At 58.5% G+C, this 26,349-nt stretch overlaps 2 protein-coding genes across 5 annotated transcripts in view; one reads left to right on the top strand and one right to left on the bottom strand.

Annotated features, from left to right (window-relative positions):
• Positions 1-473: 473 nt before the first annotated feature.
• LOC127044487 (cytochrome c1, heme protein, mitochondrial) lies at positions 474-10,320 on the top strand. 3 transcript variants are annotated; one of them, XM_050939457.1, is made up of 7 exons: positions 474-584; positions 7,242-7,435; positions 7,685-7,811; positions 8,308-8,465; positions 9,393-9,553; positions 9,683-9,783; positions 9,960-10,320. In XM_050939457.1, the coding sequence occupies exons 1-7, from the start codon at positions 489-491 to the stop codon at positions 10,062-10,064; spliced, it is 942 nt and encodes a 313-aa protein (XP_050795414.1). In that variant the 5' UTR covers positions 474-488; the 3' UTR covers positions 10,065-10,320. The 3 variants fall into 3 exon arrangements, with proteins under 3 accessions (XP_050795414.1, XP_050795415.1, XP_050795413.1); XM_050939458.1 differs by lacking the exon at positions 474-584 and adding an exon at positions 1,011-1,139; XM_050939456.1 differs by lacking the exon at positions 474-584 and having other exon boundaries at positions 6,616-7,435.
• Positions 10,321-11,422: 1,102 nt separating this feature from the next.
• SHARPIN (SHANK associated RH domain interactor) overlaps positions 11,423-26,349 on the bottom strand; it is a 46,875-nt gene continuing 31,948 nt past the window's right edge. Inside the window, exons 9-14 of one of the 2 annotated variants that reach the window (XM_050939347.1) lie at positions 18,683-18,843; positions 18,282-18,393; positions 17,233-17,412; positions 12,876-12,974; positions 12,176-12,319; positions 11,423-11,689 (exon numbers count right to left, since the gene is read on the bottom strand). In XM_050939347.1, coding sequence (XP_050795304.1) covers positions 11,609-11,689; positions 12,176-12,319; positions 12,876-12,974; positions 17,233-17,412; positions 18,282-18,393; positions 18,683-18,843 — 777 coding nt within the window. In that variant the 3' untranslated portion in view covers positions 11,423-11,608. Of the gene's footprint in view, positions 11,690-12,175; positions 12,320-12,875; positions 12,975-17,232; positions 17,413-18,281; positions 18,394-18,682; positions 18,844-20,593; positions 20,685-26,349 lie in introns of those variants that run through there. The other variant, XM_050939348.1, reaches the window with a different exon arrangement.

Here is a 26,349-nt window from a genome sequence, read left to right as displayed (position 1 = left end):
CGCATGGGGGGGACTGAGATCCCCAGCTCCATGCTCCCCAGGGGGCAGCCCCGGGGATCTCCCCTCCCTGCCCAGCGTGGAGGAGCCGGGGGCGCCTGGCGGGGAGCTCCAGGGTCTCCGTGTAGGGGGGGTCTGGGGGCGCATGCGAGGGGCATGGGGGGGTGTTGAGATCCCCAGCTCCATGCTCCCCAGGGGGCAGCCCGCGGGGAGCTCCAGGGTCTCCGTGTGGGGGGGGGTCTGGGGGCGGGAGAGGAAGAGCCCTGGGGTGGGGGCGTGGCCCAGAGCCGGAGGACTATGACCCCACTCCCCCAGCGCACTGGTTGTTTCCGGTGGGGGCGGAACTTCCGGCTCGGGGTCGCGACCCCTGGGACCGGATATGAGATGTGCCCAGGGCCCCTGCGAGCACCACCCCCTCCCTGGTCGGCCTCCGTAGTCCCGCCCCGCGCGGTGCACCCCGGGACGCAGGCGGACCCCGGCTCCTGTCCAAGATGGCGGCGCTGTCGGCGGCGCGGTGCCTGGTGCTGCGGACCCGGGGCGGCTCCCTGCTGCCGCCGCCCCCCGGGCCCCGCCTGCGGCCCCCCCAGGTGAGCCCGGCCGGTCGCGCCGCGCCCCCGGCTCCGCGCCCCCCCCCCCCCCGGCTCCGCGCCCTGCCCGGCCCTGAAGGTCACCGGGGCGCGGCGCCCGCGGGTCTCGGCAGCTCCGCGCCGGGCCCGGGTCAGTGCCGGGCGGGGACTGCCTGGGCCGGGCTCAGCTCCGCGGCACGGGCGGCTGCTCCGCATCCAGACCCGGGGCTGGGGCCCGGCCCGGCCCGGCGGGGCGCTCAGCGATGCTCCGCAGCGGCGCCTGGCCACGCCTGTCACCGCCCCCGCAGATCTCCCCGCAGCGGAGCTCTGCAGTTCCGAGCTCTGTCCAGAACCGAGGCTGGGCTCGTCCCGTCCCTTCCCTTCGAACGCCGGCTGCTCTGCAGAGCCTCGCCAGGGAGCGCTGTGCTGCTGCCCTGGAGCTGGGATAGTCACGTCTGTTGCCGGGCATCGTCCTGTGTATTATTCCGCACCTAGCGAGAGCGGCATCAAATACTTGGCATTTTGAATCTTCCCAGCACTGAGGAATTGTGAATGAATCCTTCTCGCTCTGCTAACGTGTGTCAGGGTCATCGCTTCCATCTTACAGTCTCATAGACTCTCATAGACTCATAGGTCAGAAGGGACCAATCTGATCATCTAGTCTGACCTCCTGCACAAGGCAGGCCACAGAACCCCACCCATCCAATTTTATACAACCCCTATCCCAGGACCGAGTTATTGAAATCCTCAAAAATGGTTTGAAGACCTCAAGCTGCAGAGACACCACCAGTCAACATGGTGTTATTAGAAATTGGGTCTAATTAAACCTGGGTTTATTCTTTTAATAGATTCCAAGGTCCGAAAGGATCGTTGTGATCATCTGGTCTGACTGCCTGTGTAATACGGGCCAGACACCTGCCCCAAGATCATTCCTAGAGCAGAAGTTTAAAAAAAAAAGCCACTTATGATTTAAAAATCACCAGTGGTGAAGAATCCACCACAACCCTTGGGAAATGGTTCCAGTGGTTAATTACCCTTCCTGTTAAAAATTTACACTTTATTTCCTGTCAGAATTTGTCTAGCACCAGCTTCCAGTGACTGGATCATGTTAGATCGGGGTGGGCAAACTTTTTGGCCTGAGGGCCACATGGGGGTTCCGAATCTGTATGGAGGGCTGGGTAGGGAGGGCTGTGCCTCCCCAAATACCCTAGTCCCTGCCCCCTTTCTGCCTCCTCCCACTTCCCAACCCCTGACTGCCCCCCTCAGAACCCTTGACTCATCCAGCCCCCCCTGCTGCTTACCCCCTGACCGCTCCCTCCTGGGACCCCCACCCCATAACTGCCCTCTGGGACCCCACCCCCTGTCCAATCCCCCTGACTGCCCTGACCCCTATCCATACCCCCGCCCCCTGACCGGCCCCCAGGACTCCCATGCCTATCCAACCACTCCATCACCTGACTGCTCCCCGGAACCCTCTGCCCCATATCCAGCCCCCTACCCCCTTACCATGCCGCTCAGAGCACCAGGATTGGCAGCCATGCCAGCCGGCCAGAGCCAGCCACACCACTGTGCAATCTAGAGCACCGGGGCAGGCTGGCAGCTCTCGCAGCCTCACCGCCCAGAGCACTGGTGGCATGGCAAGCTGAGGCTGCAGCAAGGCGAGGGATAGCAGAGGAGGGGCCGCAGGCTAGCCTCAGGACCGGCGCTAGAGTTTTTCGCACCTTAGGTTCATGGCCATTTTGCCACCCCACGTGCCGCTCCTGCAGCTCCGGTGGAGCTGGCGCAGCCATTTCTGCGGAGGGTCCGTTGGTCCGCGGCTCCAGTGGAGCTGCCGCAACCGTGCCTGCGGGAGGTCCACCGAGCCGCGCAGGACCAGCTGACCGTCCGCAGGCACGACTGCGGCAGCTCCACCGGAGCGGCCTGCTGCCCCCCCCCCAGCAAAATGCCACCCCCCGAAAATCCTGGTGCCCTAGACAATTGCCTAGTTCGCCTCAATGGAAGTGCTGGCCCTGGCTAGCCTCTCCGGCCAAGAACTCAAGGGCTGGGCAGGAGGGTCCCACAGGCTGGATGTGGTCCGTGGGCTGTAGTTTGCCCGCCTCTGTTAGATCTTCCTCTGCTAGATTGAAGAGCCCATTATTAAATATTTGTTCCCCATATAGGTATTTATAGACTGATCAAGTCATCCCTTAAACTTCTCTTTGTGAAGCAAGATAGGTTGAGATTGCAAGTTTGATGAAGGTAACTGCATAGCTGTAATACTTGGATTTTTGTAAGCGTTTTGGCTACGTAGCATACAGCAGTCTGATAAACTAGCACTGTGGTATCAGAATACGTGTCCTCAAAACGTACAGAGAAAGGCAACACAATGATTAGCATATAGAACAGCTTCTGTATGAGGAGAGATTAAAAAGACAGGGATTAAAAAAGTTAGAAAGGAGACAACTAGGGGGATATGATCGAGGGCTATACAATCACGAATGGTGCAGAGAACATGAATAAGGAAGTGCTATTTACCACTTCATATAACACAATAATTAGCGATCACCCAATGAAATTAATAACCAGCAGGCTCAAAACAAAAGGAAGTATTTGTTCACACATTGCAGTCAACCAGTAGAACTCATTGCTTGGGTTGTTGTGGAGGCCAAAAGACTAACTGGATTCAAAAAAGAATGAGAGGTTCCTGGAGGACAGGTCCATCAATGGCTATTGTCCAAGATGGTCACAGATGAAACCCTATGCTCTGGGTGTCCCTAGCCTCTGTTTGCCAGAAGCTGGGAATGGGCGACAGGGGATGGATCACTTGATGATTCCCTGTTCTGTTCATTCCCTCTGGGGCACCTGGCATTGGCCACTGGCGGCAGACAGGACACAGGGCTGGATGGACCTTTGGTCTGACCCTGTCTGGCCGTTCTTATGTTAAATGAACTAACAGCAGGCTAAGTGAGAGATCTGAGAAAGTCGTTGCGAGTGGGCGAGCCATCCTTAAATGGGGGTGTCTGGTGGTCCGCAGGGATCAGTGCTGGCCTGATGCTATTCAACTCTCCTCAAGGACCTGCAGGAGTAATAAGATCACTGCTAATAAAAGTTGTGCCTGACACAGGGTTGGCAGAGTAAATAGTGCTGAGGACAGGCCAGTTGTACAGAGATCTGGCTCGCTTGGTAAGCTGGGCCCATTCAAACAAAATGCAACCAAATGGACAGTTACACATTTAGGAACCAGCAGTGTAGGCCTGACCTACAGGCTGGGGGATTGTATCCTGGACAGCCGTGCCTTTGGGAAAGATCTAGGAATCATAGGGGATGAGCAACTCAACGGAAGGCTGCTGTGCCAGAAAGCTAATGTGATCTGCTGATGTATAAATGGGGAGTAGGAGTGGGGAGTTGATTTTACCTCTAGTTACGGTATTGCTGAGACGGACACTGGGACGCTGCATCCACATGTAAAAAGGATGTTGAAAAATTAGAGAGAAAAGAGCCACAAAAATGATTCCCGGACTGGAGAAAATGCCTTAAGAGCTCAATCTGTTTAGTTTACGGAAGAATGAGAGGTGATTTGATCAGCGTGTAAGGACTGTCACAGGAAAAAGCAGGTGCTAACATGCTCTTTGATCTAGTAGGGTTGTGTCTGGAAGCTGGAGCAAGACACAGATGAGAAACTAGGCACAGATGTTTAGCAGTGAGGGTGGTGAACCACTGGGACAGACTCCCCAGGGACATACAGGGTCTCCACCTACCTTTAAGTCTTCACGTCCATAGAATCATAGAATATCGGGGGTGGAAGGGACCTCAGGAGGTATCTAGTCTTGCCCCCTGCTCAAAGCAGGACCAACCCCAACTAATCCATGCTAGCTGCCTTTCAGGACGCATCAGCCAATCAGTTTACTGGGCCCAATATGGGTGGGATTCCCTGGCCTGTGCTATGCAGGGGATCAGACTGAATCCCTTCCGGTCATAGGGTATGGCGACACTTGCAGCTGTACAGCGCTGCCGTGGGAGCGCTTTGAAGTGCGAGTGTGGTCGCGGCGCCAGCGCTGGGAGAGAGCTCTCCCAGCGCTGCACGTACTCCACATCCTCTACGGGTGTAGCTTGCAGTGCTGGGAGCCGCGCTCCCAGCGCTGGGGCACTGTTTACACTGGTGCTTTACAGCGCTGTATCTTGCAGCGCGCAGAGGGGTGTTTTTTACACCCCTGAGTGCGAAAGTAGCGAAGGCCTTAAACTCAGTGAAGCAGGGGCATGGGGAGAGGCCATGACTTGCTTGGGTGTTCCTGGCTCCCAGTCCCATGCTCAGATCAGTGCTTCTTGCAGTGGGATTGGCGTGTGCTGCACAGCAGCAGGCATTGCTGTGCTGAGCGTGGCTGCAGCAGGCTGTGAGGTGGGCTGAGTGGGGCTGGGCTCTGCTTTGTTGTTCCTTGTGCTGGCATGGCTGCTTCTCTTGCCCTGTTGGTGACAAGGTGCCGCAGTCAAACAGCAGCGGCTGCCCCGGAGCTTAGTGGCACTTGCTGAGATGGGACCATGTGACACTCCCAGCACTGGCCTCTCTGCCTGTGTCTACTGGCCTGCAGTCAGGGTGGGTAACCATCCATGATGACAAACAATGGATTTTTTAATTTAAATTAAATACACTTGTTTTAAAAAATCTATTTAACATTAAATTTGAAATTGACAATCTAAGTTGAGACCTAAACTTACTGTAATCCAGGGGTCGGTAACCTTTCAGAAGTGCTGTGCCGAATCTTCCTTCATTCGCTCTAATTTAAGGTTTCACATGCCAGTAATACATTTTAACGTTCTTAGAAGGTCTCTTTCTATAAGTCTGTAACATATAACTAAACTGTTGTATGTAAAGTAAATAAGGTTTTAAAAATGTTTTAAGAAACTTCATTTAAAATTAAATAAAATGCAGAGCCCCCCGGACTATTAGCCAGGATCCAGGCAGTGTGAGTGCCACTGAAAACCAGCCTGCGTGCCACCTTCGGCACCTGTGCCATACGTTGCCTACCCCTGCTGTAATCTATTAAAAGGAAAGTCAAACCACTGAACTGGCGGAGGCTCTGGCTAAGCACTGGAAACCAGAGTTTGTTGAAGTGCTAAATCTGCTTTTGACAGCAGCAGCCTGTTTTGCAGGTGCAGAGAGAATATTGTCTTAATTTCAGTCTATTCCTCTAGTTTAGTTCAGTGACTAGTTCATTCAAAGGTAAGAAACCAATTGAGAGCTGAAAAAGCAGGAAAACTATTTCCCTCTTCCAATCTACGAATAAAAACAAGATGAGAGAAGATGAGATCTACTAGCTCTAAAATTTTGACTGTTTCTGATTTCAGAGTAGCAGCCGTGTTAGTCTGTATCCGCAAAAAGAACAGGAGTCCTTGTGGCACCTTAGAGACTAACAAATACATTTGTTAGTCTGTAAGGTGCCGCAAGGACTCCTGTTCTTTTTGACTGTTTCCGGTCACCACATGCATCAGTTCAATTAATTAACTACAGATAAATACATCCTTTGTTTAACACCTGAGTTAGTTTTAAATACAACACATACATAAGGCAAACAATTGATCAAGATGTCCACTGCACTCAAGGTAGTTTTATTTAAACTAATAAAAAGATTAAAAATACTGTTTTGTACATTTTAATTAAATTCCAAATTCTATCCAAATAGAGCTTGATCCAAATCACAGTACAAATTTAACCTTGTAAATAAATGTACCATTCACAATTTTCTAACCTAACAAATCAGGAACGGTGGGGTCTGCTCCAGATCTGGCGTGGAGCGTGGTGTCGTGGTTATAGACAATCGAGCCACCCCGGTGAATGTGGCACATGCATCGTGAGAGGCAGCGTGGCTGAGCTGAGCCTGTCCTATTTCAGTCCCACTCCCCTGCTGCTCATGCCTCACCCGTGTGGAGGCTGCACTCTGTGACGCTGCCCAGGAGATGCTGTGGGGCTGGGCCTGGTTACTGTCCTGCCCTGCTGTGGGAGCTCTGTGCCCCCTGCTCACTCCCACCATGGACGCACATGGCTCAGCTCCCTTGAGGGCTATTGGGCCTGGGCTTTCCATAGTCCTGCCTGCTGCTGCTCCCCTTGTAGAGAAGAGGGGAAGTTGCTGGTCCCAGTGTCCCATAACCCAGAGACCCCCATCTCTGTGTCTAGTGAGGGGTGGCGTGAGAGGCCCGGACTCAGTCCATGTGCCTGGGGCTGGCTGGCTGGCTTAAACAGAATCCATCTGGCAGGGAGCTCTGGAGAGCCACAGCCCACCCACCTGCTTCTTCCCACCCCTACCGCTACGGCGCAATACTCCACGGCCCCAGCTAGGGGCTGTCGCTAAGACACCTGAAATTTCAGCTCCTTGCTCCTGACCCAGCTGGACCCTTCCCAATCTGTGTGGAAGGGGGACTCTGCTTCCTTCTGCTCGGGTGGGAGCAGGCCAGTGGCTCCTTGCACCCAGGGCTGAGCAGGCCATGCTGTGCTTGGAGGCGTGTTGCATCCCATGCACCCGCAGGCTGCCTGCTCCCCTACCCTCCTCTCCTGGAGCAGGGGAAGGTTTCACAGGCTTGAACTGGGTCCCTCTGGGCAGCACCAGCCACCGTGCCGGTGTGGACTCTGGGGAGTGTGGCTGGGGGCGCAGAGGCGGGTGCCCATGCTGGAGCTGGCAGGCTGAGCGACTCTTGTCTGTGTTCCAGGCCAGCATGTCGTCGCTGTCGGGCATGTCCCGTGGCAGGAAGGTGGCGCTGTCTGCGTTGGGCGTGCTGGCTGCCGGTGGCGCTGGGCTGGCCCTGGCTCTCCACACGGCTGTGAGTGCCAGCGACCTGCAGCTGCACCCTCCCAGCTACGCCTGGAGCCACAACGGCCTGCTGGCCTCCCTAGATCACAGCAGGTAGGTGAGGGGGCGTGGGTTGACCTGGGGAGCCTGGGGTGAACTGCCAGCTCCCTGCAGGGGATCTGAAGCTGCATCCCAGGGGTGACAGCTCAGCCCCACAACTCCTGGTTCTCGCTGGCCCTTGGCTGATGGGCAGGTTCCCCCAGGGAATGCTGGGGGCTTGGGGCCTGGCTCTGCTCCTCCAGCCCCCTCCCACTCAAGAGCCATGGGGAGCAGAGGGGCTCACGGCCACCTCCCTCTTCCCAGCATCCGGCGCGGCTACCAGGTGTACAAGCAGGTGTGTGCCGCCTGCCACAGCATGGACTATCTGGCCTTCCGCAATCTCATCGGCGTCTCCCACACCGAGGCTGAAGCCAAGGCCCTGGCCGAGGAGGTGAGACTGACTGGCGTGGGGATCACCACCCCAGCTCTGGCAGCTGGCTCCTGCTGGAAGTGGGGGGAAGAGCTGGACTCGCTACCATGAGTGCCCTCCCAGGCCCTGGCTGAGGAGGGAAGGGCCTGGGTGATGGGGAGCTGGCTCCTGCCAGTCATGGGCTGCCTGGGCCCAGCCCAGTGCTCTGTGTCTGAGGCACAGGGGGCCCAGCCTGGTGCTCGGTCTCTGCAGCCTGATGGGCACGGGGGGCCCTGGGCCCGGCTCAGAGCTTTCTGTGGGATGTGGGGGGCTCAGAGCTCTCTGTGGGATGCCGGGGGGGGGCCCGGCTCAGAGCTTTCTGTGGGATGTGGGGGGCTCCTGGGCCTGGCTCAGAGCTCTCTGTGGGATGTGGGGGGCCCTGGGCCTGGCTCAGAGCTCTCTGTGGGATGTGGGGGGCCCTGGGCCCCGGCTCAGTGGTCTCTGCAGGACATGGGGGCTCAGTGCTCTCTTGTGCCAGGCGGAGGTGGTCGATGGCCCAGACGAGAACGGCGAGATGTTCACGCGCCCAGGCAAGCTCTCCGATTACTTCCCCAAGCCCTACCCCAACCATGAGGCGGCACGAGCAGCCAACAACGGGGCGCTGCCCCCAGACCTGAGCTACATCATCAGCGCCAGGTGAGGCTCCCTCCAGTATCCCCTCGGGTGGGGCCAGGAGCCCGGGGCTGCGGCTGAGCAGCTGGTATCTGCAGCGCCTGGCCTGCTGTGCCAGGTCTCCCAGATGTGCTGGAGCAGTGCATGCTGGGACTGACTGGAGCTGCTGCGGCTCCCGTGTGCAGATGCAGCTGGGGACAAGCTGAGTCCAGGTGGGTGCTCTGTCCTGCTGGCCCTGAGCACACCCACTGAGGCCTAGCGCACCCCCCACCCCGGCCAGCTGGCAGGAGAATCGGAGGCTCCTTCCAGCCCCTCCTGCTTCCTCCCCCATCTCGGGGTGTCAGCGACTGTCAGGGGATTCCACAGGGGCCCATCGCCCCGGCCTGGGGGCCAGGTAGGGTGACCAGATCACAGGGATGAAATATCAAGGGGGGCGGAGCAAAAAAAAAAGCAGTTTCACAGGGGTCGCGCCGCGGGATCGCACACAGCGCCCCGGCCGTGTGCACTGCCCTCCCCGTGGAGCCGCCCGGTGCCTCTCCCGCTTGGCTGTGCTCCAACGGCTCCTTCCCAGCTGGAGTGCAGCCGAGCAGGAGAGGTGCCGGGCTCCCCGGCAGCGACAGGAAAGTTTACTGGTTCAGGGGACTCCAACAGGCTCCTCGCCCCTGTCCGCCGGCCGCCCCGCCTGGGACAAGTCTCGCCCCTGCAGCCTTTCTCCACTGCGTGTCTGCGGCAACCCCGCTCCTGGGCCGCGCTGCCCACCCAGGCCCTGCCCGCTCCATGCTGCCCCCGAACCCACTGCACTGCTCCGTGCAGTTGGGACATGGACAAACAAGCAAATATCGGGACGGTCCCAATAAAATCAGGATGTCTGGTCACCCTAGGGGCAGGGCAGCCGCACAGCCTGGCTCCTCTGCCCTGGGGACGGTGATCTCACCTGGCCTTGTCTTTCAGGCACGGGGGTGAGGACTACGTGTTCTCCCTCCTCACCGGCTACTGCGACCCGCCCCCTGGGGTGGTCATCAGGGAAGAGCTGCACTACAACCCCTACTTCCCGGGGCAGGCCATCACCATGGCGCCCCCCATCTACAACGAGATCCTGGAGTTCGAGGATGGTAAGAGGAGCTCCTCCCCACACCCCCAGTCTGCTGCAGGGCTCCTGTCCCGGGGGGCCCTGTCCAGCCAGGCCAGCCCCACCCTGCTCTTGGCAGCCCGTGACGCCCATTGACTCTGCTCTCTCCCAGGGACCCCAGCCACCATGTCCCAGATAGCGAAAGACGTGTGCACGTTCCTGAGGTGGGCAGCGGAGCCAGAGCACGATCACCGCAAGCGCATGGGAATGAAGGTCAGTGCCTGCCCTCCGTGGCGCTGAGGACAGGGGCTCCTCTTTGGGGGGCCTGGGGCTGGTGGAGTGCCCTGGACTGCCGGCCCACACCCTGGCCAGCGGGTCAGGTCCATGCGCTGCTGGGGGAAGGTGCTTGGAAGCAGGGCAGGGCCTAACTCCTTCTCTTCCCTTCCCAGATGCTGATGATGATTGGCCTCCTGACACCCCTCATCTACTACCTGAAGCGCCACAAGTGGTCTGTACTAAAGAGCAGGAAAATCGCGTACCGGCCCCCCAAGTAAGCACTGGATCCAGCATGCTGGCCCGCGGGCCTTGGCCACCCGGCCACCGCACGACCCCTCCCAGGACAGGAATGTATGTACAGCTGGACGGACAGACGGGGGCAGCCCACTCCTCATGACGCGTTACTCCTATTTAATGTCCTCTCCCTTGGACGCAGCTGCTAGGCCTGGGAACGGACTCTGGGAAGGGGGGGCAGCTGCTGTCTGTACGCGCAAGCTGAGGGGCAGAAATAAACCTTCAATCTTCAGCGGGAAAGTGTGGTGTGGTGTGTCGGTCTAGGCCCTGCCCACAGAGCCCTCCCCTTCCCCTGCCCGGGGGGAACCCAATACAGCCAGAGGGGAAGGCCTGTGTGTAATGGTGGCATTTATTTAACGCTTCTGTTCCCCCAGCTGTGGCGGTCTGAGTTGTGGGGGGGCCAGCGAGGGACCCAGCACTCACCCTATTGAGGGAGGTGGCCAGTAGAGGCTGCTCCCTGACCCCCCACATGGCAGTGGGGAAGTGCCCCACTCCCTCCCTCAGACTTCATGGAGAGCAGCCCCCTTCCTCTTCCCAGCATGCTTCAGGGAGGGGCACTGCCCAAAGGCCTGGCTGGGGTCCTCAGTGCCCCCTCCCCTTGCAGTGGGGGTAGGGCAGGTCAGTTGCCCCAGCTCTTAGCCACTGCCTCTAGCATGGCAGGCTCTGCAGTGCCCTATGGCATGGGCAGCAGGGGCCAGCTGCTGCCCCGGTGCCTCCAACGGGTGTGTTGCGGTGGAGGGGGGCTAACTGGCCTGGGAGCAGCACTGTCCAGCCAGCTGCTGGATTTCTGGTCTCCGCCCTGCCCTGGTGACTGAGGGTGGCACCGTTCACAGCTGGAGCTGCCCAAAGGCACAGAGGGCCCAGCTGGGGCCTTTTGGTAGAAACTGCCTTTTCTCCCCCCTGCACTGTGCAGAGCCCGGGGGCTGCTTCCTGCGCGAGAGCAGGCCTGGCACCAGCTCTGGCAGCCCATGCCCGCCCTCAGGAGGTAAAGCCTTCAGGAGTCTGGCCGTGAGCTGGGCAGTGCCAGGCTGCCCCCAGCAGCTCAGCCTGAGGAGCAGCTGCCTGTGCTGTGCTGGGCACAGGGGGGCAGGCTGAGGTGTCTCTGCCCCTGTACATGACAGTAAGGGACAAGTGTTCAGCTCTCCTGGGCCCCAAGGCAGGTGGGAACAGCTGTCCTCTATAACAGCCCTCCCCCCGTCCCGGTAGTTACGGGGAGCTCCCTGTGTTGGGGCAGGCACTCAACAGCCACAGGATGGGGGACAGGGCAAGTGACGGCAAGGCCCCAGTTACATTTCAGGTGGTGAGGAGCTCTCTGCACCAGCAGCATTACCGCTATTGCCCCAGCAGCACTAATGGCGCCCGATGCCAAACACAGGCCCAGCCTATGGCCCAGCAGGAAGAAGGCCCTGGGCCAGACTTGGGGGGGAGGGGGGAGCCCCCACAAGGCACTGCACACAGCTGGCCAGGGCTGGAAGCTCCCCCAGGAGCAAGGCCCCTGCCTGACCTGTGCTGGGGGCAGGGAGCGCACTCAGTGGCAGTTCTGGCAGTGCGGGTGGCACCTCTGCCCATTGACGTTACAGCGACATCCTCCACTGGTGTCACCAGGGCCCTGGAGGGGAGGAGAACGTGTTGGGGGGGCAGACAACAGACACTGGCCCCTAGCTGCAGCATCTTCCCACCTCTCCATGGGGGGGCTGCATCCAAAGGTGAGAGGAGCCTGAGCCAGCTGCTCCCCTCTAGCCCCCAGGGCCGGGGACAGTGTCGGAGGGGAGGCTGCTGTTTCTGCGTGTGCATGAACCTGGGCTCCATCCAGCTGAGGGGGACACTCCTTGTTATGCCTGGCTCACGGGCTGCTCCCCTCCTGCCCACGCTCCATCTTCTAGCAGCCGGGGCAGGTTAGCGGAGCTCACAGGAGGGGAAATCTCCCTCTGGAGCCAGGGGGAGGGGCAGCCGCACAGCCTGGCACAGGAGCCTGCTCCTTGCACAACTATGGCCCAGTTCCCCCTTGCCCCCCATGAGCTGTGGGGGTGCACAGCACAGAGGCTGAGGCAGGTTGCTCAGGAGCCCCAGGGCTGCCTGTGCTGTGATCACTCACCGCAGGCCCCCAGCGTGGCCCTTTGGTCACCCAGCAGATCTCCGTCTGGCAGACGGTGCAGCGGATCCAGTCGCAGCCGTCCTTCTTCTGCACGATGATCCGGCATACGGGGCAGTGCATGGCCTCGCCCATCTGCACCAGTGTCTGGGGGGGGGAGGCAGCCGCTCGTTAGGGGAGACATGCACCCATCTTGGGAACCCCAGAGCCGCTGCTAGCAAAGGCCCAACCCTCACTGCACTGCCAGGCCAGACAGCCCTGAGCCAGGCATGAGCCTGGGAACCTGCATAGAACCAAGGAGACCTGCAGAAAGGAGCCTGCTACCAGGGGCTGTGGGTCAGGACTCTGGGGTGTGGGTTGGGATGGGAGGGTGGCAGAGCTGGGGAGGGGTTGCCCAGGGCTGGGCTAGCAGGGGCTGTGGGTTGGGACGGGGTTGCCCAGGGCTGGGCTAGCAGGGGCTGTGGATTGGGATCAATGGGGGGTGTGTGGCAGACCTGGGGGGGGGGTTGCCCAGGGTTGGGCTAGCAGAGCTGGGGGAGGGGGTTGCCCAGGGCTGGGACGGCAGGGGCTATAGGGAGCCCAGGGCTGGGAATGGGGCTGGGAACTGCTAGCCCTGTTTTCCAGGCAGGGCACAAGACCATACAGCAAATCCATGCCAGAGCCAGGCAGCCTCTAGGTGTTGGGCCCCACGCCCTGCTCTCACCTGCAGCATGTCGCTGGTCTGCCGGGCGGCAGCGTCGTTCTGGGCCTGGAGCTGCAGGGTGTCCTGGTACTGGCAGCAGTCCTGCCCCTCGTGGATGGCCTGGGGGGTGAGAGTGGCAGCACTCAGCTGCTGGGCAGAAGGCACTGGGCCGGTTGGGAGCCCCACAGGGCAGCGCCCAGCTGCCTGGCACTGTGCCAAGAGCCCCTGGCTGTGGTGCTTGGGGTGAGAGGTGGCTGGGCTTTAACCCCAGGGCAAGGGCCAATCCCCTCTCAGTCTCCGGGGCCCCGGCAGGGGGTACAGAGCTCTCCCAGCCACAGGGCAGGCCCCAGGGCTTTGATATTAAGTGACTGACTCGCCCCCTGCCACATGCTGCAGCCCTGGGGTCTGCTCCAGCCTTCCCCAGCACCTACACCTCAGTCCCTCCCCAGACCCCCGGTCACCTCTTCCCATGCTGGCCCCTGCCCCAGAACAAACTCTGCCAGCCTCCCGCCCCCACATCCTGACAGCCCCTGTTGTATCATTTTATGATGCCGGTGGGCGCTTCGGTTTCCCTCTGCATGGCCCCCCCGTGGAGGAAGAGGGTTATGGCTGCTTGTGGGGGGCAGCACAGAACACAGGGTAGGGGTGGTGCCTGCCTGGCTGGCTGGGCCAGGAACTGGACCTGCTGGAAGCGACCCCATCTCAATGCAGAATCCCCCAGAGAGACTAGGAAGCCCCCACAACCAATGACTCAGAGGAAGGCGGCATCCCCCACCGCTCAGCAGGGACGTGGGGCGGAGACCCCAGCTTGAGGCCAAAGGACAAGCCGTGAGCAGCAGCGGATGAAGCCCGGGGGCTCTCCTGGGACAGACTGAAGAGGTCGGAGAGGGACGCAGCCACTCCAGCTTGGCTGGCTGATCGCTCCGGCTCGGCAGATGGACGATGCTTGTACCTTCGGTTCTCAGTGCCGAGCGAAGGCCGGCCCAGGCCCTGTCCCAGCTGACTAGTAAACCCTGGCTGGTGAACCCGTCCCTGCAGAGCAGACACATCGCTCCCAGGGTCTGTCAGTGGGACTTGCAGGCCAGCGCTCCCTGCGTGATGCAGCAGTGCTGGAGCCCCCCAGGGGCTCAGTCCAGGAGGTGGTAAGACTGCATCCCCCCTGGGATGAGTGGGACCTGCTGGGGGACCCCATCACACTGAAGGGTGCCTCCAAGGGACTGTTCCCAAGCAGGGCATAGCACAGAGCCTGTGGCTCCCTGATGGGCCCAGAATCCTGAGATCACAAACCCCTCTGCGTTAGGAATCAAGTCATGGCACTTTCTGCCCAACAGACGGCGCTGGCGTGTTGCGTGGGAAGCCCCTGGCTTTGCCCAGTCGGAGTGGCACAGTGTCCCGGTTTCACAGCCGTATGGAGGGGGTACAGCTCGACTAGATCCTGAACGTGGTTGTCATGCAAGAGGCCCATAGCAGACACAGCGATGCCAAGCTGGCGCAGAACTTCCGAGTGAGTGGGAGGAATTGAACCCAAAGAGCAAAAGCTGGAGCCTGCTTCAACAGACATAACGGGGATATTTACGGTCGCTCTGGCTACAGACCCCTAGGGCCATGGTCTAGAGACGGTGCCTTTTCAGACCTGTTGCAAGAATGGCACAAGCTGTTCTGGCGAACACCGTTCTCCAGGCGGCTCGTAACAGCCGGGATAAAATTCCTCCAGTCGAGGGGTGGAGGCAGCCCAGAGGCTGACCTGTGACGGGGGCGCAGCAAGTCTGTTCTGACGCTGGACTCGGCCCATCAAGCCCTTGCAGCCGCCCAGGAACGGACCAAATGGCGAATGATCGCTGCAGCCAACTGCTCAGCTAAGCGCTGAAGGAGAAACCCTCCAGGCCTGTCTTTTCATCTGGCTTTTGCCTTTTCCACTCCTCTGCCAGCCGGGGGCAGATATTCAGGCTGAAATGCCAACTGCTAATGCCCACAGCCATGCCCATCTCTCCCCCCAGCCAGCTGGCACCTCCACTTACCCCCTCCCAGGCTGGAGCCAGGGGAGCTGCCGGCCGCCTCCCAGCACTGGCCGGCTTTCCCCTCCTGCTTAGTCCTGCGATAAGAGCCGGGCTGGACGATAACTAGCTGGGAACCGTCGACCTACCACTGCAGCACCACGGCCCTCAGGGCACCGGGCGGGCAAGTCACACACATGGCACAGGACAGTAACGTGCCCCTCAGTGCCAGCACTACAGAACAGCTGCCGTGGGGCTGGTCTGGTCTTTGGCAAGAAGCAACGTTCCCTGACGCCCACTGCCGCCAGCCTGGGCCTGAGCCTGGTCAGCACCTCCCTCTTTCTGCCCAGCCCCACTGCCCTGGGCCCCCCACCCCTTCCCTCGGTCCTGCCCCCACTGCTCTGGGCCTCCTGTCCCTTCCCCTGCCTCCGCTGTTCCAGGGGCCTCTCCCCTTCCCTGCACTTCCCCCACTGCTCCAGGCCTCCTGCTCCTTTCCTCTGTCCTGCCCCCATGCTGCTCCAGGCCCTGTGTGCTGCTTCCCTCCCCCCATCCCACCCCCACTGCTCTAGGCCCCATCCCCCTCCCTATCCCCTATGCTGCCCCCACTGCTCCAATCTCCCTCCACTCCCCGTCCTGCCCCCACTGTTTCAAGAACTTAAGAACGGCCGGACTGGGTCAGACCAAAGGTCCATCCAGCCCAGTATCCTGTCTGCCCACAGTGGCCAGTGCCAGGTGCCCCAGAGGGAATGAACAGAACAGGGAATCATCAAGTGATCCATCCCCTGTCGCCCATTCTCAGCTTCTGGCAAACGGCCTAGGGACACCATTCCTGCCCATCCTGGCTAACAGCCATTAATGGACCTGTCCTCCAAGAACTTACCTAGTTCCTTCTTCAAGCCCAGGGGAGGGCTAGCTCAGTGGTTTGAGCACTGGCCTGCTAAACCCAGGATTGTGAATTCAATCCTTGAGGGGGCCATTTAGGGATCTAGGGCAAACATCTGTCTGGGGACTGGGCCTGCTTTGAGCAGTGGGTTGGACTAGATACCTCCTGGATCCCTTCCAACCCTGAGATTCTGTGAACTGACAAGGGGGGGGGTATGCTGACTGTACAACCTGGCTCAGGAGCTCAGCCCCTTACTTGGTGCATCGGGGCAGGAGTTGCTGGCTGGCATGGTAAGGGAAGCCCTGTTAGTGTCTTGGCCTTCACAACATCCTCTGGCAAGGAGTTCCACAGGCTGACTGTGCGTTGTGTGAAGAAATACTGCCTTTGGTTTGTTTTAAACCTGCCCGTTACTTTCACTGGGTGACCCCTAGTTCTTGTGTTATATGAACAGGTAAATCACACCTTCTTATTTATTTTCTCCACGCTAGTCATGATTTTACAGACCTCTATCACATCTCCCCTTAGTCATCTCTTTTCCAAGCTGTTGCCCTTTTCTGAAACTTTTCCAAGTCCAATAAAACTTTTTTGCGATGGGATGACCACATCTGCACACAGTATTCAAGATGAGGGCGACCATGGATTTATATAGAGGCAATATGATATTTTCTGTCTTATCTATCCCTTTCTTAATGATTCCCAACATTCTGTTCGCTTTTTGACTGCCGCTGCACACAGAGTGGATGTTTTCAGAGAACTCTCCACAGTGACTCCAAGATCTTTCTTGAGTGGTAACAGCTAATTCAGACCCTATCATTTTATATGTACAGTTGGGATTATGTTTTCCAATGTGCATTGCTTTGCATTTATCAACATAAAATTTAATCTGCCATTTTGTTGCCCAGTCACCCAGTTTTGAGAAATACTTTTCTAGCTCTTTTCTGCTTTGGACTTAACTATTCTGAGTAGTTTTGTATCACCTGCAAATGTTGCCACCTTACTGTTTACCCCTTTTTCCAGATCATTTATGAATATGTTAACTAGGACTGGACCCAGTACAGACCCCTGGGGGTCCAATAGAGGCACCACTATTGACCTCTCTCCATTCTGAAAACTGACCATTTATTCCTACCCTTTGTTTCCTGTCTTTTAACCAGTTACCAATCCATGAGAGGACCTTCCTCTTATCCCATGACAACTTTGCTTAAGAGCCTTTGGTGAGGGATCTGTGCAAGGCAGGAGGTCACTAGAGGATCACAATGGTCCCTACTGGCCTTGAAATCCCTGCTGCAGAGCTGCAGCCTACAGAAATGACACTCCCAGCATGCATTGCTCCCTCCTGCTCCGCAGGGCCTGGCTGCTGGAGCATTGCGCGCTGTAGTCTCCAAGGGAAAGCAGCAGCAGCAGGCAGGGCCGTGCTGCGGAGCCCCACGTCTGTCCTCACCGGAGAGCAGTGCTTCCTGCCCCCACCCCCGGCCTCCCCCGCAGGGCCCCCGGGGCTCACCTTGCAGAGCAGGCAGTTCAGGCCCCAGCAGATGGGGCAGCGGAACTCATTGACCGTGTCCTCGTAGATGCACCAGCCCTTGCAGTCCGGGGTTTTGCAGTGATAGCTGTTCTGGGTGCGTCTCTCCGCCGCCACCAGGCCCCGCTCCAGGAACCGCTTGTATTCCTCTACTGACACCAGCTGTGGGCACAGAGCCCCGGGGAGGTCACGCCCGCCCCAGGGACAGGGATAGACTGCAGGGCCCCCTTCTGGAAGCTCTGCCCTGACAGAGGGTAGCTATGGGGCAGGGGCTGTCTGAGGAGGTGTTGGCCTGGCTTAAGTGTGCACAGGGGTGAACGTAACTTAATGGACTTAGTAGTATGTCGGAGCCGTGAGCGGGGGCGTGGCCTCAACCAGAAGGGGTGGGACCTTTAAATCACCCCCAGAGCTCCCAGCTGCAGAGGCGGCTAGGAGCCCTGGATCTCTGGCTGCCACTACCACAGCAGAGCTCTGGGCCCCTTAAATGGCCGCCGGAGCCCTGCCGCCTACCCCAGGGCTCCAGCAGCCAGGCTTGGGCGGCACTTTAAAGGGCGGCAGGAGCCCGGCTGCTGGAGCCCCAGGGTAGGCGGCAGGGCTCCCCGCAGTGGCAGGACCCTGGGCTCTTTAAATCGCCACTTGGGCCCGGCTGCCGGAGCCCCCGGCCCTTTAAAGCGCCAGCCTGAGGAAGCCGTCTGGTTCAGTACACCATACCAGCCCGCACTGGCTTACGTTCACCACAGGGTGTGCAGGTCCCCAAGATCCAAAGGGGGACAGGAGAAGGGGGCCAAGCCTCTGGGATCTGATGGTGGGTCAGAGCATCCCAGCAGGTCCCTGGCTCCCTGGGGGCCCAGGCATCTGTCTGATAACATTTACCCCACTCCCCCTGTCTCCTGCTGTGCCTCACCCTGAGCCCCGGGGCTGGTCCTATGGAATAAGCCCAGATCCCTGCCCCACAGCCACCCACGCACCCGCTCGGGCCTGCAGGCCAGCTCTTGGGAGCTGGAGCCCCACTGCCCACTGCAGGGACTCACCGCCCGGACCTCCCGTTCCTGGAGCTTGCTGCTGCAGGCGTAGGTGTTGTCGCGGAAGGGGCAGGACACCTGGGGTTCCTGGCTGTAGCTGATCACCTGCCGCAGGCAGTCTCTGTGGGGACAGGGGCAGTCACCCCAGGGAAGCCCTCCCTTAACCCGGCAGCTGCGGCCCCACGGCCTGAGCTCTCAGCCCCCGCAGCCCCATGAGGGCCGAAACCCTGGCTCAGTCCCAGGTTTCCAGCACAGTGCCAGCACCTGGGCCTCAGGAATGGAGTCCGAGCACTGCATGGAGGGACCAGGGAATGGACACCCGGGGGGGCTCCATCCCCCTGCTCTGCAGCAGGCTCTGCCTCGCAGTGCTGACACGCTGTGGCTTGGGGGTGCAAGCTGGGCAGCCATACCTGCAGAAGTTGTGCAGACACTCCCGGAGCAGCACCCCGTCCCCCGGTGCCATGGGCAGGTAGCAGATCCGGCACTCCATGGCCTCCTGGTTGGGCACCAGCACCTTCTCCTCCAGCTGCAGCAGCTGCTGGAAATTCTGCAGACGTTCGTCCTCCAGGGCCTGCAGAGCAGAGCCAGAGAGAGGTCAGAGCACCTCGCACAGCGGGGCCCCGGAGCTCCCCCCAACAGGGGCCAGGCCGCTCAGGGGGGCCCAGAGCTCCCCCCAAACAGGGGCCAGGCCGCTCAGGGGGACCCAGAGCTCCTCCCAACAGGGGCCAGCCCGCTCAGGGGGCCCAGAGCCCCCCCCCAAACAGGGGCCAGGCCGCTCAGAGGGGCCCAGAGCTCCTCCCAACAGGGGCCAGCCCGCTCAGAGGGCCCAGAGCCCCCCCCCAAACAGGGGCCAGGCCGCGCCGCCCAGCGGGAGGGGGAAGCTCCTCCCGAGAGGGGCTAAGCCGTGCCGCCCAGCGGGATGGGGGACCTCCCGCCAAGAGGGGCCAGGCCATCCAGCAGGGCCCTGGAGCTCCTCCCAGGTCGCTCAGCGGGAGGGGGGAGCTCCCCCCGAAAGGGGCCAGGCCGCGCCGCCCAGTGGGAGGGGAGAGCTCCCCCCGAGAGGGCCAGGCCGCGCCGCCCAGTGGGAGGGGAGAGCTCCCCCCCGTGCTCCCCCAAGAGGGGCCAGGCCGCGCCACCCAGCGGGAGGGGGGAGCTCCCCCCGAGAGGGGCCAGGCCACACCGCCCAGCGGGAGGGGGGAGCTCCCCCTGAGAGGGGCCAGGCCACACCGCCCAGCGGGAGTGGGGAGCTCCCCCCAAAAGGGGCCAGGCCGCACCATCCAGCGGGAGGGGGGAGCTCCCCCCAAAAGGGGCCAGGCCGCACCATCCAGCGGGAGGGGGGAGCTCCCCCCAAAAGGGGCCAGGCCGCGCCGCCCAGTGGCAGGGGGGAGCTCCCCCCAAACAGGGGCCAGGCCGCACCGCCCAGCGGGAGGGGGAAGCTCCCCCCAAAAGGGGCCAGGCCGCACCATCCAGCGGGAGTGGGGAGCTCCCCCCAAAAGGGGCCAGGCCGCACCATCCAGTGGGAGGGGGGAGCTCCCCCCAAAAGGGGCCAGGCCGCACCGCCCAGCGGGAGGGGGGAGCTCCCCCCGAGAGGGGCTAGGCCACACCGCCCAGTGGGAGGGGGGAGCTCCCCCCGAGAGGGTCCTGGACACGCTGCCCAGTGGGAGGGGAAAGCTCCCCCCGAGAGGGGCCAGGCCATGCCGCCCAGCGGGAGGGGGAGGCTCACTGCCCAGTCCCTGAGGCAGGTCCACTTAAAATGTGCATTTTTGCTCGCCCAGGTTCATTGCACTTCGGCCTGAAGGAATCGTGGTCATCCAGGCCTTGGACATCACTCGGCCAGAGCCCTCCCCCAGTCACTCCCAAAAGCAGCCTGTGGTTCCTGCCAAAGCCAGCTGGTCGGAAGGGGCAGTGGGCAGAATTCAGATACTTCCAGCCAGGCTCTTTGCACTTCTTAATCTCAGACAATAAGCACGTGCCCTGCTGGCTGCTGGAGCACTGCCTGTCCTGCTGGAGCACAGGCCAGGCTCTAGGGAGATGCTGTGTACGGGGGCCTGCCCTCCCACGAAGATATGGAGAGGACAAGGTAGGGCAAGACCCCAGGGAAGGGAAGCTTTTTGTGGGGGGGAAGCAGGACGTGTTGAAAGGCCCTAAGAAGAGCCTCACCTCTGGGCAATTGGACAGGAGCAACGGGAAGTCTGGGGCCCAGCAGTAAGCAAATCTGGGGCCCTCTGGGAAGTAAAGTGAAAAGTGGGAGACTGGCAGCGAGGTTTGAGCTCCCATTTGGCAGGAGATACAACGATGCTGCTCTCAGCCCGGGAACCCGCCTGTCCAGTCCGGTAACTGGCTCGTGGCAGGTCCCGCAGGCAGCTGAAGCAGCCAGGGGTGCTCAGGAAGAAAAGTGTTCTGTGGCTGCGACTGCCGGGAAAGAACCAATTAGCCAAGGGGAAAGTCCAGGGCTCAGGGTCAAGGCTGCAGCAGGCAGGTGAGGGAGTGCAGAAGGAGCCGCGCCAGAAGCAAGATCTCACGGTGGAGTGAAACACAGAGGCTGAGAAGAGCCACAGCGGAGAGCGGCTGAATAAAGGGAAGGAGAAAAGAGGAACCCGGAGAACCTGATGTGACGTTATTGATATAAACTGGGACCATGTAGAACATGGCTGCAACCAAGATCCTGTAGTGTCACCAAATCCTAGGTAAAGGGGGTCATATAAGGTGTCTAAGACCAGGTTATGGGTTACTGGTTATGATTATGCTGTCTGTGTGCATGTGTCATTTTGTAGTTGAAGTTATGAGTATTGGCTCTACACTGTCTGTATTTCAAATTTGTGCTGTGCTTCTGGGTGACACCCCAGACGAGTTGGTGTTAGCTCTGCCTAGCCTGCTTGATGGCCCATTAAGGACCATCAGCTACACAACTGACCCATGAAGAGAAGGCGGATAGGCCTTGTGACTCAGCAAAGTGCAGGGACTTGCCCATGTGACTCCAGACCATTTTGCTGTAATTTTCCACAGTATCAACAAAGAGGTTCTTACACCTGGAAAAAGCCTATAAAAGGCCCATCTTGTCCTCAGTCCCGCTTCTTACCTCTGGAGGAACTTTGTTCAGAGCTTCAGTTTGTAGCAAAGGACTGATGACCCATCCCAGTGGGGGATGTTCCAGAGACTTGATTCTGAACCTGCAGTTTACTCCATCACTGCTACAAGCCTGAACCAAGAACTTTGCCATTCCTGTATGCAGGGCTGGCTCTACAGTTTTCGCCGCCCCAAGCAGCACACTGAATTGCCGCCGCTGATGGCGGGGGCAGGCCGTGTGCCCTCAGGGCGGCAGGCACGTTTCCGCAGCGGTGGCAATTCGGCGGCAGTTTCTATGTTTAGCTGAAGCCGCTGCAGATGGCTAAACATGGAAGCTGCTGCCAAATTGCTGCCATCGCGGAAACGCGCCTGCCGCCCTAACGGCACACAGACTGCCCCCGCTGTCTGGGGTGGCATTTCGGTGCACTGCTTGGGGGCAAAACAACAGGGACTGCCGCCCCTTGCAGATTGACGCCCCAAGCACCAGCTTGGAATGCTGGTGCCTGGAGCCGGCCCTGACTGTATGTATTTGATTCCATTTAACCAATTCTAACTCTCATCTCTACCTTTTTCCTTTTATGAATAAACCTTTAGATTTTAGATTCTAAAGGATTGGCAACAGCGTGATTTGTGGGTAAGATCTGATGTGTATATTGACCTGGGTCTGGGGCTTGGTCCTTTGGGGTTGAGAGAACCGTTTTCTTTTACTGGGGTGTTGGTTTTCATAACCATTCATCCCCAGGACGAGTGGCACTGGTGGTGATACTAGGAGACTGGTGTGTCTAAGGAAATTGCTTGTGTGACATGTGGTTAGCCAGTGGGGTGAAACCGAAGTCCTTTTTGTTTGGCTGGTTTGGTTTGCCTTAGAGGTGAAAAAACCCCAGCCAAGGGCTGTAACTGCCCTGTTTGAGCAATTGGTCCTGAATTGGCACTCTCAGTTGGGTCCCGCCAGAACCGCATCGTCACACCTGATTTCTGCTCTTTCGCAGCAGGCAGCTCCAGAATAATGAAAGCTCAAGGCTGCAGCGGCTCCGGAAAGCACAGAAATAGGTAGCCAGCAGCAGAAAATCTCTAGCTCAGAAGAGAGGTGGAAAGAACTGGAGTTGCTGAGAAGACCCTCCCTGCCCAGTACACAGGGGGGAACACGACTGTGCTCAGACAGAAGCCAGGAGAAGATGATACAGGCCTTCTCCCAGAAGCAGAGCAGGGAAGGAAGCTTTGGACTAGCAGGGGAGCTGGAGCAGCCCCTCAATAGTGATGCGTGGGGGTCAAGGACTCAGCGGGCTCAACGGGTAGTGATCAACAGCTCCATGTCTAGTTGGCAGCCGGTATCAAGCAAATTCCCCCAAGGGTCAGTCCTGGGGCTGGTTTTGTTCAGCATCTTCATTAATGATCTGGATGATGGGATGGACTGCACCCGCAGTAAGTTTGTTGTTGACACTAAGCTTGGGGGAGAAGTAGATACACTGGAGGGTAGGAATAGGGTCCAGAGTGACCTACACAAATTAGAGGACTGGGCCAAAAGAAACCTGATGAGGTTCAACAAGGACAAGTGCAGAGTCCTGCACTTAGGACGGAAGAATCCCATGCACTGCTCCAGACTAGGCACCAAATGGCTAGGCAGCAGTTCTGCAGAAAAGGACCTAGGGGTTACAGTGGACGAGAAGCTGGATATGAGTCAGCAGTGTGCCCTTGTTGCCAAGATGGCTAACGGCATATTGGGCTGCATTAGTAGGAGCATTGCCAGCAGATTGAGGGACATGATTATTCCCCTCTATTCGGCACTAGTGAGGCGACATCTGGAGTATTGCATCCAGTTTTGGGCCCCCATTATAGAAAGCATATGAACAAATTGGAGAAAGTCCAGCGGAGGGCAACAAAAATGATTAGGGGGCTGGAGCACATGACTTATGAGGAGAGGCTGAGGGAACTGGCTTGTTTAATCTGCAGAAGAGAAGAGTGAGGGGGGATTTGACAGCTGCTTTCAACTACCTGAAGGTGGGTTCCCAAGAGGATGGAGCGAGGTTGTTCTCAGTGGTAGCAGGTGACAGAACAAGGAGTAAAAGTCTCAAATTGCAGTATGGGAGGTTTAGGTTGGATATTAGGAAATGGAGGGTGGTGAAGCAATGGAATGGGTCACCTAGGGAGGTGGTGGAATCTCCTTCCTTAGAGGTTTTTAAGGTCAGGCTTGACAAAGCCCTGGCTGGGATGATTTAGTTGGTGTTGGTCCTGCTTTGAGCAGGGGGTGGGACTAGGTGACCTCCTGAGGTCCCCTCCAACCCTGTTATTCTATGATTCCATGATTCAAAAGCCAGAGTCATAAGCCAGAGGCGAAGCTGCTGCTTTAGGGGCTGTGACCACCCTCAGTTCCAAAGCAGGGCAGCTGGGCTCATCGGTGGCCTAGCAGGAAGCTAGTCAGGAAGCCAGCCAGTGGCTGTCCCAGCTGCTCTGGCTCCTGCCCACCCAGGACCCTGCGGCCTGAGCAGTAAGAGGCTTTATGGGGAAATGGGACTGAAGACGTGGGGTGCGTCCGTGTTTAGTTTATCAGCCGCCTGTTGCAAGGCCTCCTGCACTCTGGTGTCCTTTCCCCCCACCTTCCTGGGGCTGGCCGGCAACAGTGACACTTGGAGCTGTGGGATTAACTGAGGGTCAGTCACCGTAGTGACCATCTAAACTCCCCAGGGACGGTGAGAATCCGTCAGGTCACAGGGGGGAGAACCCTGGAGCTGCCCCCTGCTTGGAAGGGGACCCTGCTGCAGCCTACCACCCAGGTCTGCGGGAGAGCCCCAGGAGGAGCAGAGCTGCTGGGGGAGCAGGGGACAGGCAGATATGGGGGTGAGCACTCCTGCAGCAGGGGTCAAAGTCCCCTTAGTACATTTTGGACCACTGGCAGCACTAATTGTCACCCCCCCAAAAAAAAAAATTTACATCCACCCCTCAGTCTCATCTCTTTCCATGAAATCTCATGACTTCTGGGCCCCTCGTGAGTTTTGGGGTCAGACTCGCAATCTTTGAGCCTTTGGGGTTGGCAGCACCATGTCTGTTGGGTCCCAAAGGGCACCTGCCACACGATCAGTGCTCAGCACGGAGGCCTCCCAGCAGAACGAGAGGCCAAGAAGCCAGGGGCTGAGACTGGCCTGGCAGCTCCCAGATCCCTTTCCAAGCCCCACAGAGCACTGTCTTCCGAAAGGAACTGTGAGACAGCCTGGCCTTTCAAGGGGTAGAGGCTGGGAGCTGGCCAGCCCGGCCCAGTGATCCCTGCCTGCCACACCTGGGGTAGGGTGTGGGCTTGAATCAGTAGAGCCAGCTGGGAGTGGAGGAGCTGTTTCCCCTGTAAAGAGCAGCGGGAGGGGGATGTGTGGGGGGAAGAGACAGACAGAGAGAAACCTCATCTTGCAACAATCTCCTCTTGGGACAATCCAATCACGTCTATCTCATGGGCGAAGCACAGCCGACTAGTTTGCTGTTCACCTATGCGCACACCCTCCTGGATGTTTCCAAGATTTCTTCATGATAACAACTGCTGAAGAGGGTCAGGGAGAACAAGCAGCCCTGTCTGACAGTTGTCCTCAAGTTCAACCAACTGCTTCGCTCATGCCCAGCATGCCCCAGAGCCAATTGTGTGTCGGCCTTATTACATTTTCACCTGCCCCGAGCAGCTGCCTCAAGAGGTTTGTGCCATATGGTGACAAACGCCTTAGCAAAATCCACCAAAGCTTGGAGCAGTTTCCCATCATTCTCCAGCACTTTTTCACATATCACATATGGACTGAACATTTGCTCCACTATATTTCTTTGGGGTCTAAGCCCCACTTGTTCTTCAGACAGAAACTCCCCTCCTCTGAGCGCATTCTCTTCAGAATGATGCACAGCAGACTTTTACTAGGGGGTGTCAGTAATGAGATTGTGCAGTAATTTCCAGAAGCAGCAGTGTTCCCAAGTCTCAGGCCATCCGCCAGGCTCCCAAATGGCATTGACAAGCCGGGATGGGGGCTGCTCCACCCCTTTGGATCTGTTCTGCTTGTATGTTGTCCACTTCAGGGGCTTTATTGCTTCTCAGAGTTCACACGGCATCCACAACTTCTTCAACTGGAGGAGGAGGTTCACTTCTCACAGATATCCCTTCTGCTTCTTTCACTTCCAACTTAACATGTGCTTGGGTTATAATAGACAGTTCCTGGCACGTGGGGGTGGCAAGGTGTGTTTCCTGACAGAGAGACCTTTCAACAGTGTCTTGACGGTTTGGCAGGCCTTCCTACCGGCATTTGCCACAAAGCAGTTCTGTATATCACTGCACTGTTGTTTGAGCCAATCTTCTTTTGCCACTTTAATCCCTGCATTTATTTCTGGTGTCATATGGGAATATTGCTCTCTTGCCTTTCATCCATCTTCCATTATGCTCTTCGCTTCCTTCATTGATCACACAACTCTGTGATCCAAGGTTTCTTCTTTAGGATCTGTTTCCCCAGGAATTCATCCACTGTCTCTGTAGAGCAGCAGATGTTGTACTCTATCTGATTTATACTACTTGTGCAGAAGCTTTGCAGCTTTTGTTCAGTTGTCTTCTTGAATTCCACTTGTTCCACGGACTTTCCATTTGCTGACATTGTAACAGAGCCTGAAGATACCTGCAGGTCATTCTTTCTTTGCCGTTTGATCTTTATGTTGGCTATTACTACGTTACAATCAGATCCCATGTCCGCTTTCTAGAAGGATCAACTCCCCATCACACCCCCTGTTCAAAATTACAATGAAGTCAGACTGGTTCGCAGTCCCCAGATCCAGCACTGTGCACATCCATTGCCTGGACAGTTTGTGGTTGAACAAGGTATTTGCTAATTGCACTGAGCCGACTCCTCTGCTGTTTGTCTGGCCATGTGCAAGCTTCCCGACACAGCGGCAGCATTCTGGGGAACGCTCAGGACCAGTGCATGGGTTCCGGTCACCTTGTCCAATTAACACATCTCAATGGTGAGCAGCTGTTAACGCCTTCTCAGTGTCGCCACAGAAT

The sequence above is a fragment of the Gopherus flavomarginatus genome, chromosome 2, assembly GCF_025201925.1.
Source record: "Gopherus flavomarginatus isolate rGopFla2 chromosome 2, rGopFla2.mat.asm, whole genome shotgun sequence".
Taxonomy (NCBI): domain Eukaryota; kingdom Metazoa; phylum Chordata; order Testudines; family Testudinidae; genus Gopherus; species Gopherus flavomarginatus.
Note: the sequence above shows the minus strand (reverse complement) of the source record. Positions and strands in the feature narration are given on the sequence as shown.

Coding starts and splice junctions, on each gene's coding strand:
- LOC127044487 (XM_050939456.1), top strand. CDS start 7,020: ATGCTGTGCTTGGAGGCGTGTTGCATCCCATGCACCCGCAGGCTGCCT. Junction 7,812..8,307: donor CCAAGGCCCTGGCCGAGGAG/GTGAGACTGACT, acceptor CTCTTGTGCCAG/GCGGAGGTGGTCGATGGCCC. Junction 9,554..9,682: donor GATCCTGGAGTTCGAGGATG/GTAAGAGGAGCT, acceptor GCTCTCTCCCAG/GGACCCCAGCCACCATGTCC.